The following is a 13,495-nucleotide window of genomic DNA, read 5'->3' as shown; positions in this document are numbered from 1 at the left end:
GCTACGTTTCTGTTTCAGGGCTGGGTGAGACTTCCTGAGCCTGGCCAGGGCTGTGCACATGGGTCTCTGTGAGGCACATAAACCCCAGTCGAATTTGCAAATGAGGTGTTTCCCCAGTTAGTGGAGCAGAGTTGGTTTGTGGAGCAAACCTGCTAAAACCACCTTGCACAGATGCCACAGGAAGGGGACAAAGTCCTTTCTTTTCAATAGTTACATCGTTCTCTGGAGATGAGAAGTGTTCAGACTTCTCTTCTGCCGGAGAGGATAGGGACTGCTCTGTGGAGAGTCCTGTCCCACCTGCCAAAGCTTTCTCGCTGTAAAACGTGGAGTATCAGTTTGGCAGAGCAGAGGACTGAGAGGACATGACCTGTTCTCTAGCCTGAAAGAGCAGGAGCCCAGGATCTCCATCCTTGCCGCAAGGTGTGTTTCCTCTGAGACAAGTCTCTTTGCCCAGAGCAGTCTGCTGCAACATAGTCATGGTATGAAGGCCCTCGCTGCCCCAGGTGCTGGCATAGCCTCCTACACTGCAAAGAGTGCTGGAGCCGTGATGCACCATCCCTGAGACTCCTGCTCACGCTGTCCTGCTCCACCTGGCTGAATGCGAGGGCCGACTTCATATGCCAGCCCGTCCCCATCATCCCACCCCTGGATGTTTTTCCTCCTGAAGCCCCTTCTGGTTGCTCTGGATCAGAGTTGCCCAGAAGACCTTCAGGAACATTCTTGGATCATCCAAGGATGCTCCAGACACAGGTTTTTCATGGGCAAACCAAGCCACAGGTGCTTTTTTGAGCCTTCTTGCTGTCTACAGTGTCAAACAGCTCACTGTCCTCCATCACCCTGACAGGCCACTCTCTGCTGCAGCCCACAGGGACAGACCTGAGATAGCTCTCAGTTAGCTGCTGAGGTTCCTGGAAATGTGGGTGTATAACCAGGTACCTCTTTGGGCTGCACTATTGACTGGAATAGGACCTTCATCTGCCCACTTAAACCACAACCTGCAGTCACAATCAGGCTGTCAGATTAATCAACTTTTGTTTCTGGTTGATGTCAACGTTTCCATTTTCCTTCTCTCCCAGAGCTATTAAGGTGAGGGTGGTTTGCTGGCTGGTGCATGCTCAGTCGGTATGGGAGAAATCAGTGTTCTCACACTCTCCTCCTTCCAGCGTCTGCATGACTCACCCTCTGTCTTGCTTGTTTATTCTAGGCTTTTGACAGGAAAACAATTGTGAAGCTTTAAGCAGGGGTAAAAGGTAAAAGGTTTTCCCTACTCAGGCAAAAAGTTAAACTGTGATTGCTGCTGTAAACTCTCCAGGCTGCTGGAAGTGTGCTGGAAGATATGTCCATGTCTGGAGCGACCAGGCTGCCTCTGAAGAAAGGTTGCTCTAGAGTGCTTCAGCATTATAAGCTGACTCCTCTACAAACGGGCTCATGTTGTCATGCCCTGCGTGCATGCATAGGCCTTAATAGCCCTGACCACTTTCACCAGGAACCTCTCATCAGACTGTGCCCATGGGTCCAAGAGCCCCATTTAAGCTCAAGGCTGAGCCTTTTGTCCTTGCCAGGACTATGCTGTAAGTGTGGCTCTCTCCAGCCACCTCCTGGATGGACCTTGGACCCATGCTGTAGGTAGTTCATCTCCAGCTCTGTTTCTGGCCCGGTGATGGCCGCTGGACTCAGGTTGTGACCTTGTCTCCAACCCTGTCTGCTGGATGGCCCTTGACCTATGTAGTAGGTATACCTGTCTCCAGTCCTATCTCCATCTCCTGGGTGAACTTTGGACCCATGTTGTAGCCTTGTTTCCACTCCTGGCCTCTTTTGAACCATCAATGAGATTCTGCAGTGACCTTCAAAGGTTCCTGTGCCTGGGGGCATCTCCTCTCCCACAGCAGGGGCCTCATCGCCTGGTTGTTTTGGCTAGGGAAAAGGGTTTTCAGGCCCTTCCCCATCCCTTCCACCAAAAATGTGCCTGTCTGTAAACAAGGAATTCACCAGGCTCCAGGGAGGCTGCACAAACCGTGCTGAAGCTGTAGGCAAGCTGCTGGGCTTGTGGAGATTTGTAGTAGAAATGTTAAGTTTGGTATGAAAGACATAGGAGTGAGAACGTGCAAGTGTGTGAAAGCACTTAGAGGAAACAGCAGAGCAAGGGTTAAAAGGAAAGGCATGTGTTGACTGCTCTAGAGCACCCTGTGTCTGACTTCATTCGAATGAAGAGGAGGAACAAACTAACCTTAGATAAGAGTCTCCAGAGGATGAAAAAGGGAGTGGGAGCCATAAAACACCCAGATAAAGAAAACAAAAGAACTGGGAGATTGAGGAATTTCACCTAAGAGGGGCAAAATAAAAGGGAAGGTGAGCCAAAAGAGCATCCTCTCTCTAAAGGCTGTAAAAGGCAAGTCCAAAATCAGTTTGTTGTGCTCTGCCAAGAACCTCAGAGGCATGATGAGAACTGCATAGCTGTCATCTCTTGGCTACCTCTAGCATAGAAGTGACACTGGCCAGATCATCTGGGCACACACATGTTGGTGCTTGTGAGACAGTGATCAAATTAAATCTCTAAGGATGAGTGTGAGAGGGCAAAATCAACTTGCTTAGAGATTTTGTGTGATAAAATTGCTTTCTTCTGGAAGATCTTGCAGTGAGTTTTATTACACTAATTTCCTGTAGACTGCAGAAGGGAGTTTCTTGTTCCCAGGAGCGTTGTCTGCACGTTATCTAATTGCTGATGAATATCTAATGCTGGAGCAGGCCCTGGAGCTGGAGGCAAGTCCCAGATAAGCTATTGTGAGAACCAGGCAAGGAGCCACTGACTGTTTCCTGGCCCTCCTGGACCAAGGAAGATTGAACCCCTGTCACCCCCATGCATGATGACAATGCTTTGTGTGGTGCTTAGGGATTTGCCTCGGTGAGAAATCAGGTGAAAGAGGAGAAAACCATATGTTATTCATATTATGCAGAGCTGTCTCTCCACTCACTGGAGAGTAAAGCATGTCTATTGCTTTACTGTTGACTGAGATCCTGGGAACCCTCAAGATATTCTGGGGGTTGAACATCCTTTGGAGTAAAGTTCCTGCATGATGTCAGTGGAAGAGCATCTTTGTGTCACCTTTTCTGCTAGACATTGCTATATATTTGGCTTTGAGCAACCTGATCTAGTGGAAGGTATCCCTGCCCATGGCAGGGGGGTTGTAACTAGGTGATCTTTAAGGTCCCTTCCAACCCAAACCATTCTTTGATTCTATGATAAAGCAAAGAAGTCAAGCCTGAACACCACAATTCTGCTCTAGTGAAGGGAACCAGCACCCACAACAGGTACATGGGAATGACAGAAAGGAGACGGAGAGAATCAGGAGAGGCAACTAAGTTCATTCTCCAGCCCCAGTGGAGACACCAACGAGATGCTGAGGACAGTATTTTTCTATCATGCTTTGATGCATCTTGATAATGATGCTCAAGCTGCTGATGCTGGAGGCAGTTCTCCAGCTCTTCCCTATACATTAGATGCTAGGAAAACTTTCTGATCCTATCTAAAAGCTCCTTTGCTGCTGTGTGAACCCTAAAGCAAAAAGTGGGGAGAATGGAGCAGCCCAGGCCTTCCCTTTGGAGAAGACACTGGAAGGATCTCATCCCATCACACACCGGTTTATACTTCCCAGTGCAATGTGTAAGACTTTTCAGTGGATTGCAGAGTTCCAGCAAGGCCTTCTTCATAATTTTTTCCCTGTTTGACACATGTTAAACTTGTCATCTATTATAACACCCACCGCAACTTCTTTTTCTGCCACGTTGCTGCAAGGGAGATTTCCTCATCCTGTATTTGTGCAGATGATGGGTCCACACTAACTGTCGAGCTTTGTGCTTGTCCTTCCTAAATTACATCCTCTTTCTCAGACTACTGCTTAGATTTATCAGTCACCCAGAATTCTTCTGTTTGCAGATTCTCTCAGTTTGTCACCTGCAAGCTCAATGAACTTATTCTCTAATCCATCATTCAAATCGGTAATTAAAACATTGCATCATACCAGAGCCAAGGCAAGCCACCGAGGACCCTGTTTAATAGATCATTCCAGTTTGACAGCAAACTGTTGACAGTTATTTGCTCATGATTTTAGCTAGACCGTGTTTTCTTAGTTTTGCTTATGAGACTGTCATGTGATACGGTGCCAAAAGCTTTATTAACACTGAGCTATGTGACAGGTACCACTTTTACCCTAACTACAGATTTTGCCATCTTGTCACAGGTGGGAATAACACCCATCTGTCACAAAGCTCTTGCTGTTCATCCCCATCTCCTTGATAGCCCCTACACCATTGCAAATTGTTTGATGATTTATTTCAGAGTTTTTTTCCCAGACTGGGGTCTGGGTTGACTGCTCTGTATGTCCCCAGAATCTCCCCCATCCCCTTTATAATGATGGATGCTGCATTTGGTGGTATCCGGTCTTCTGAAATACTCAGATGTCCCTATCGTGAAGAAACAGGAGCAGGTGAAACAGGCTGGGTTTGGTAGCTGCAATGGATGCCAAAGATTTCTTTTCCCAGTGCCTCTGTGCCTGGACACCACTTAGTTTGGCTGATATCCCTCGCTGATGCGCATACTCATATTGAAAACACCACCTTTTATTTGCTTAGACTTGTGCCCTGCTTCATTTTAATGTTCTTGCTTTTGATGTGTTAGTTGGCTAATCCGTGTTAATCTCATGAACATCCGTGGCAGCAAAATGGCTCTGTTACTGTTGTGTTAGATGTGGTTAGTGCCTCCACACCTGTCTTCCCTTTTACTCTGCACGTACTGCAGACTGGAAGCAAAAACACATCTCCTGCCTCTTGGGTGTGCAACTCAAAGTGGTTGTGAGATTGCAAAACAAATTCTACACTGAAGTGGCACCTCCAAGCATCACCTGCGTGTTGTCTCCCAGCAAGCGCAGCTAAGCCTGGAGAGCACCACCAACCAAACGTCACACTGCAGCTTCATTTGAAAAGGCAAATGTGACTGATTCTTCCCATGGAGGAAGAGGAGACTTGGCTGTCTGTGCCTAAACTCCTGGGCCACAGGAGCCCTGATCTTCTACCTGCACCATCCTCCAGCCCAGGGAAGGCAGGTACCGGTGTGGAAAGGGAGCTGTGGCCTTGTCATTAGCCAGACCAACATGTACCCCATTTCTCACCCCCAACCAAGAAGAACAGCTTTTAAGTGTCCCTCTTCCTTCTTTATTTGAAAGAGTTTCAGTGATTTCCCGCTCAGAGCATCAGCTCTGACAAAGTCCATTCGTAAATCCTACCCCCATACTCACTTTTCAGAGACCTTCAGCTCCTCATTCATGACTGTTGGCTTTCAGTCCAGGAACCAGGTGGGTCCTGATATGACTGCCAATGTAACCAGTAAATCCTTTTAAACACAGTGAAAACCTTAAAGCACTTCACCTGCAAAGGATCAATCAGCATAATCCTGGTATGGTCAGGTGCTCTGGCATCCAGAAATTTCAAGAAAACAAAGGGTTCCTCTAAATTTGTAGACAAGGAGACCTAGGAACCCCTCTGTCCATTTGATCCAGCTGGAGGCCACATCCATTTGGGTGCTATCCGCAGGCAGCACTTAAACTGGCGTGGTGAAGAGGAGGGGAAGAGCTAGGAAGGCAATAAGGGTCTGCAAGGGGGGACAATGCATACAGAAATCTGCCAGCAGGAGAAAGTCCCCGTAAACCGAACCAAGGAGCTTTTTTAAAGAGTGTCCGATAGCCAGGGATCCCAGTGCAGAAGTGGAAGGACACAAAAGGGAGTCTTCAGTAGTGGTTGCTGGGCTCAGCTGGGCTCTGAGCGGACCATCTCTCCTTCCAGACCCTGTAGCAAGCAACTCCCACTCTACTGCTCTAAAAAAAGATCTGGATGAGGTTTGCTCTCCCTCCTTCGCTTTGCCCATCCTGGTCCCCCGCATGCCACTGGCCTCAGTGGACTTGTCTCAACCCTTGACTCGTTCCCTCCCTGCCAGCTGGTCTCACCCACCAGGTCTTTGCCTTCTCACGTCCAGTGAAAGTGGCTGAGATATAAATTGCTCCTTCTGCTTCCCCTTTCCTGTGCCAACTTGCCTAGCGGTAAAAACAGTAATGGCTTTGGCCCGGAGCCCAACTTTCCTGGAGTTTTTTGAAAGCACCCGATGTGTTGCAGGGAAGAAGTGTCTTCCCTCTGTGCAGGGTATTCATAGAGCACATACTCATGCAGCACGGCCACCACAGCCCCTACCAGTGCTGCCAGCCCCTGCCCTTAGCAACTGGACACCTCTTCCTTCCTTTTGGTTTAAAAAGTCTTTCCCTTCCTCTTCTCCATCATAGCTTTCCTTCCCTTTTTTGTGGTTGTCTTTGGTGAGAGAAAATTAATAGCATGTTCTGCTGGCAAGTTCACATTTCTCCCTCTTGACATCTGTCATCGCTGGGCACGGCTCACCAGTATGCTCAGATCAATGGGCGTCAGCATCTTCTTGTCCCTGCCCAGCACACTGGTGTCACCTCCTTCATTTGCTTTGTTTCCCTCCTGTCCTTTAAACAAAATGTTTAAAACCAGGCACCGGGCTTCACAGTACAAAACATGAAGTCAATGGGGCATCTTTGGCTGACCGTACTCTTGGGAAACCAGTTGCTTTGTAGTCCAGGCAGTGTGAAACATCTCAAAAACGTGCATCCTTCCACATGTGCAACCAAAATACAGCAGAATTCCAAGGCAATGCTTCAGGCAAACCAAAGATCTCATTCAGCCATCAAATACAACATCTCATCCAAAAAAAAACCCACCCTTGAATTCTTTGTATGAGCTCTGGTTTCCCCCAGAACACAGCTGAGCTAGTGATGCTGCCAACTCTTCCTCTTTTTTTTTTTTTTTTTTTGTTTTCCAGAAAAGTGAGCTTGCAGCAGGGACTATGACCAAGAAGCTCTGGGCTGTTTGTGTTAGCCTCTGGCTGCCTGCCCTTCTTCTTCTCTGTAGACACCCTCAGGCGTCCTACAGAGCTTTTCTGTCTCCCCTCAGCTGCAGCTCTCACAGGGAGAGGAGGGAGCAGAGAGCCTGGAGTGCAAAACCAAACAAAGCCCAGCACAATCAATCGTTTCTATGCCAGGAACACGGTTTTGTAGAAACCATCTCACAATCTCTAAATGACTGGGGTTGGCAAGAGCTGTCAGGTTGGTTTGTCCCTGCAAAAAAAGAGGGAAAATAAATAGATATGGGGACATCTTCTTTTCCAGCTGGACCAGGTCCATGAGGAGGCAGCCTGCGGGCAATTCCCAGCGCAGTGTTCACCATGCTGCGCCATCCCCCTTTCCCTTCTCCCTCCCATCTCCCCACTGGTACCCTGCTGCTGCCTTTCCTCTCTCAGCCACGTTTGCTCCTCTCTGCCTTTTCCCCAAGCTCAGCCAACACATTGGAGCTGGGCGATAAAGGATGCTCATTTCAAAATGTGATACCCCTACGAAAGCAAAGAGCCAGAGGAGCCAGAAATTGTTCCCCACTGAGGCTGGAGGAGTGTCCAAAACGCTGCCAGAAATAAGCTTTACCGCTACTTACTTGTTTATGAACTGCTTGACTGATGTGTGATAACCAACTTACTGTGAACAGAAGATACTGAACGTCCCTTCTGTGCTGACATAACTATTGAGCTATTACCTGTGGTTCAGGCAGGATGGGTTGTTATTCCTCACAGTGCTTTGAAACTCAGAGACAAAAATATGTCTTCAAGGATCTCTTCAGAGCTGTAACGATTTGAAGCCCAAACATGTCAAAAGGGCTGTCTTTTATGTGTTTTCTTAGGTGACTTGAATGTCTGGGGACACTTAGGATTCAAGTAGGTTTAGAAAATCAATGGAAGTTCAGCACCTAATTAGACTCTCTTGAAAATCCCAGGGGAAGCTCAGCTGCAAAGCACGACTCTTTGAGAGCAATAATTATCCCAGAGCAACACACTTTTATTTCAGCCAACAATGCCATCACGGGGAGCTTTTCCTAACTCGTCACAGTCCACATGCAAAGATGTAAGTAATAATGGCTAGGACACCCAGGGACATCACTCCATAGCTGCTTTGCTTGCTGCTGACTCCATTCACATTGCATAATGGTTTCTCACAGCACGAAACCCTCTGATAGGTTTGGTTTTGTTGCTGACTTGCTGCTGGACATGCTGGAGAACACATCTTAGAGATGACATATTTAGGCTTGTTGGGCTCTAATGCAGAAGAGAAGGGGGAAAAAAAAAGAAAGAGTAGAATGTAAGAATCATTGTTAAAATGTTTTCCATGGCTAAATCTGCATTGGTGAATAAAAGAAGGCCAGGCACTAGTCCCCGAGGCAAATATGTCCTCTGCTCAGGACTAGCAACAGTCTGGCCATGTCCACACGTGTTGCTGCAACAATGATGCTGGTCTTCTCTGGGCTCCATGTTTCATCTGTCCCTAAAGTGGAATTAGCATGTATGGGTGGCTTTCAGTTCAAGCTACCTGAAGCGATGCTCAGGCTGGGTTGCTGCCCACCAGGACGGTTTTCCTACAGCATAAAACCAGGGGGAATGTATTGTATGACCTGAGATTTGATCTGAGAGCACACGGAGGTGTTTGAGGGTGCAGAGCCCCAAGGACAGACCTGGGGGATTGTCCACGGCAGAGGGAGTCAGCCATGGTGCAGTTTTGCCCAAACATTTTTGAAAACAACCCTGGGAGTGAATATTGCCATAGCAAGAGCTAGCTGGAGCGGTCAGCAGAAAGCTGGGGGGAGCTAACCGTGAAGCAGTGCACACAACCCCAGGCTTGAGTTCACTCTCTGGTGCTGCTATACGTGTCTTCAGCATTGCCCAACTCCTGGTGACAACATCAAGTATGTATCGACATTGCAGCGACTGCAACAGCGAGCAACAAGGTCGGTGTTTGCTGGCAGCTGGTGAGCAGGGACTCTTGTTTCCATATGTGGCCGTGACTGGGATGAAAGCCCATTCCTGGGACTGCTCTTCTACAGCACAAACAAGGTGTTGTTCAGCAACGTACTTGTTCCAACGTTGTTACGGACAGTCACGCAGTATTTGTCTTCCTTTGCGCACATGGAAATGGTCAAACAGTTCTTGTTGGACTCCTGTTCTTGGCACACGTAGCACATAAATGGGTAAGCTAGGGGAAAAGAAAAAAAAGAAAAAGCACATTACATGGTTTAGGAACCACAATACCTACCATCCAGATATCTCCATTTTCCCTGTTATAGCCTGATGAATGCTTGGGTGTGAATGACCAGTGACTTTCTTTATCCCTTGACCCGTGGCAGCGATGTTAAATCCCTCTCTGTCTCATACGTCTCATACTGCGAAGTGTTATCGATCTGTTTGCAGTCTCTGGCAGCAGTAGATGTGAGTGGAATTCAAGGATTTGGGGTCTTTTATGATGGAGATTATTGCTGAGCAATAGCTTCTCTGTCCTGAGAGCTCTGCCACGTGAATTGCCAATTACTGCTCAGTCGCTTCTCCTGGGCGAGCCTAGGCAGGGCTTTCCAAGGAGAACTTGAGGATGCCTGGAGCATTTTGAGGAGGTGGACAATGCCCAGTGTCCTACTTCTCTTTCGTCTGGCTCAGAGAATACTGTCACGTATTCTTTCTTGTGGTCGAACGCCACTAACTGAACTGGCCTAACCTCAGTCCTAGGAAGTCTGGCGAGAGTAGTCAGATGCTCTGTTGAACTTCAGCATAGTACTGTAAGATAGAGAATAAATGGGAAGTCTTAACCAAAAGTATGGTTTAACTGGTAAGCGCATATTTGGTGGGATAATTCATACATCTGCAATGCAGATACAGAAGATGACTGGCAGGAAGGGCACGCAGCGATGAGCTGTCTTATCTGTCAAGAATGTACACACTTGACCTCAAAACCAGAAGGCGGTAGGACAGACCTCTGGAAAGCCTCTGTAAAGTAATGATAAAAAGGAAGAAGAGCAAAAACACAGTCTGGATGAGAGACCACACCAAAGTGTCTGCAGAACGCTCCCCAGCTAGGCAGATTAATTGATTTATAGGTTTTATGGTGGTGGTTGGGTTCTGAGCTTGCAAAATCACGCAGATCAAAGTATGTGTTTTTGTGTGTAGGAGAGAGGATGAGTTACTTTAAAAACACAGACATTTTTGGAAAGGGAAGCAAACACAGCGCAGAATGCTTGCTAAGTTCCTGGTAAGTCTGGGGACAGTCTGTCAGTATGGAAAGGGCAGAAAACAACTAGAGGACACATTCCTTTGAGTGCAGTTTTGCCCGATAAGAAGTTGGCAGTAAGAAAGTGGAAGGGCGATGTAGGTCAGAGAGACCATTAAATGAGAAGTTCCTGGTGGAAGGGAAGGGAAGGAAAAAGTTGTCAACTGTTGATGCTCAGAGGGCCATAACACCGTGTAGCTTTTTTTGCTTCGTTCATCACTAAAAAAATTGAATCTTCATGAACAGGAAGAGGAGATGCAATAAGGTTTTACCAAAATTTTTGGCACAATTTTGAATGACGTTGTTATGAGCAAGCCCAGGAAACACAAGCTAGTGAAAATGCAACAGAATGGGTGCAAAGCCAGACATGAAAACATCCTCACAGGGTAGTTCACAATGGTTATTGGTCAAACCAATCGGAGCAATGCAACTCATAAGGTTCTCAGAGCTCTGCTGTGGGCTCGGGTCTATACAGTATCATCACTAGTGACAGTAGGGATGCGATAGAGCGTGCACATCACATTTTCAGATGATGCCAGGGACAAAATAGCTGAAAACATACTGTAAGAAGAGTTCTAAGTGATTTTGACGGATGTAATAAAAGAATGAAAAAAAGAATGGATGCAGTTCAATAAAGAGAAATATATTACACTAAGATAAAAATTAGCCACTTAAACGTAGGATGAGGAACAACTGGTTGAGTTACAATTAAGGACTGCAGTGTAAACAGCAGGAGTCAACCGTGTCACACTACAACGATGAAAACAAATGTCACCCAAGGGAACACAGGCAGCAATGTCATGTGCAAGATATGCAAAGTGGCCTTTCCACTCTGGCAAGGCCTCAGTTGGAACACTGATGACCAAATCTGTATGCGGCACTTCAAAAGATAGGCAAAGCATTTTGGGAGAGACCAGAGGAGAGGGACGAGAAATGGTCAGAGATCTTGAAAATATGACCTTGTAGAAAAGGTTGGAAGCATTTAGTTTGTTTGTTAAAAATGAGGAAATGCTGAGGAAAGACACAGTAACCTTCTTCATGCAAACAAAAAGAAGCTGCAGAGAAGAAAGTAATAAACTGTTCTACACATCCTATGGTGAAAACACAGGAGAACTGTAGAAAAAGAGATGTTAAGAGATATTAAGACTAACTTTCTAAAAGGCTGAGAGTCTGAGCAATTCTAGGCTGTGGAATCTTCTTTGTTGAAAACTTTCAAGGACACATTAGGCAAACATCTGCCTGGTTTGGTCCAACATTGGAGCAGGGAAAAGGATCATGACTGTTTAAGATTTCTTCTGGACATACTATATCTATAATGGTGAGTTAATGGACGCACATGGCAACAGACCCTCTTTGGTGGGCTGAGAGATCAACAGTTTTGATCAAAAGTTGCTTATTAGGGTCTTGAATGGGACCCCAGATACATGAGAAGGATCAAATAACAGTTATCTCCAAGTTTTCCTTTGTCCCTCTATTAGGCCAGAAAGCTGTGATCTCTTAATCTTGAATGTGAAAGCCTTGGTATTAGAATTACTAGCTTTCTCCAATCTAGACTGGGCTACAGAAAAGTGCTGTATAAAAGACTGTCCTTCAGTCCATTTGGAAGCTGATGCCTATATAAAATGTCATCAGCCTGCTACAGCAATAAGGTATCCCACCATGAATGTGTGCTACCAGAGTCTTGGATCTCTATTAGCTTTCCACTTCATCCTGGGGAATGCTGAGGACGTTGCCTTTGATAATTACTCTCCTCTGTCCATGTTGTGTCACTGCATTCAGGAATTATGGACACAAAATCCTTTCTTTTTTTAGAATTGAATACTCCTTTTCCCATCCCAAAACTGGCCGAAGCTTCTGATCTTCCAGGCGTGCTGCAGAACCATCTGTTCAAAAAAGGTAGGAGTAGGGGGTTGATACATCAGAGAGCAAGAATTAATTAGATGCCTCTTTCTCAACCCCTGCTAGATATGTATCATGGTTTCTGGGAAACAATCAGGTGTGGGGGAAATACTGGCAATCTGGTCATTATTCCTACGTTCAAGTAGCGATGTAGCAACACATGCCTATCAGTCCCGGAAGAAGGACACACATTCAGAGTACTTCAGTCTTCCCTTTGGGAGAAGGATGCCTTTAACATGACATATGCACAGAAAACCTCTTTCACCTCTGCCTCTGATTTAATCTATAAAAATTCTCACTGGTGCATTTGCTAAGGAGCAAGACACATGGCAAACCACGTGGCTCACTACAGTGGAGGAAGCAGCGGTACAGAAAAGTCTGTAAAATACTCAAAAACCAATATGGATAAAAAAATATGTCTTGCTATGCTTTCTTCCAGCTTGCATCATTTGGGACAATCCCATAGATCACTGCATGGATATAACCTGGCATCCAGCACCGTACAATTAGGGGTCTATCACTCAGTACTGCCGCTGGAAAGAAGAATTAGTTTATCAGGATCTTATTTCTGCAGCAAATCGTTAATCAAAGTGCAAAAGGAAGTTGGTGGCAGCGTGGCTGCAGCATTGCAATACTGCAAAGCTGGTGACAGCCCTCCTAATTTTTGCCACATGAGAAGTTTTCACCATCTTCTCTATAAGCCTTATCTTAACTAGTAGCAGCATTAGAGGCTTACCTTGCTCCACACACAGGACAGCAGCCAACAAAGTGACAAGAGTAGCCTTCATCTCCACCAGATCCTCTCCGCTGGACTGGTAAGATGTTTGGAGGACAGGTTATATACCTTTTTAATGGCAGCAGTTTTACAGGTTCCAGATGGCTCACGGGTGGACATGAAATCAGCTCAAGGGTGTGTAATGTGCATGTGGGAGTTCTCCATGCTGGAGCCCATGGAACAGGCTGGCACCTTGGGGAAAAGTCCTTTTAGCGACACATTTCTTGCTCTTCTGGTCGTATGAGTGATGGGAAATGAGGATCTGCTCTCTTCTCCTCTGAGTTTCTTCCTTTCCTTCCTCCCAGCAGAAGCAGCAGCTGCACTGATGAAATAGCAGAGCCCGGAGGCACGGGGAGATAGTCCTAGCAGTGCATTTTTCTAATCCCTTTGGATAGTCAGCGCGTGATGTACCAGGATTCATACCGTTCATTTTCTTTAATTATTCCACAGTACCAGAAGCTCAGGCTCTCAGCTGGCCTGCACTGGTTTACCTCCAATAAAATCAGTGCATTTTACACTAAATGAAATTAGCTAACTGTTAGTTAAACAGAAGATTTTCCTCAAATTTTAATGTCAGTCTTCATTTCGTTATAAATTTTCCATTACCTGTAGTTAATCCCTCTGC

The 13,495-nt window shown here is 46.3% G+C and overlaps 1 protein-coding gene across 1 annotated transcript; it reads right to left on the bottom strand.

Annotated features, from left to right (window-relative positions):
* Positions 1–7,991: 7,991 nt before the first annotated feature.
* LOC127029885 (lymphocyte antigen 6E-like) lies at positions 7,992–12,883 on the bottom strand. The gene is made up of 3 exons (XM_050915687.1): positions 12,832–12,883; positions 9,015–9,134; positions 7,992–8,203 (listed from the first exon to the last, which is right to left on the bottom strand). Exons 1-3 carry the CDS (start codon positions 12,881–12,883, stop codon positions 7,992–7,994), a joined length of 384 nt encoding a protein of 127 aa, XP_050771644.1.
* Between the last annotated feature and the right edge of the window lie 612 nt (positions 12,884–13,495).

Source organism: Gymnogyps californianus, chromosome 2 (assembly GCF_018139145.2).
Source record: "Gymnogyps californianus isolate 813 chromosome 2, ASM1813914v2, whole genome shotgun sequence".
NCBI classification, from domain to species: Eukaryota; Metazoa; Chordata; class Aves; order Accipitriformes; family Cathartidae; genus Gymnogyps; species Gymnogyps californianus.
Note: the sequence above shows the minus strand (reverse complement) of the source record. Positions and strands in the feature narration are given on the sequence as shown.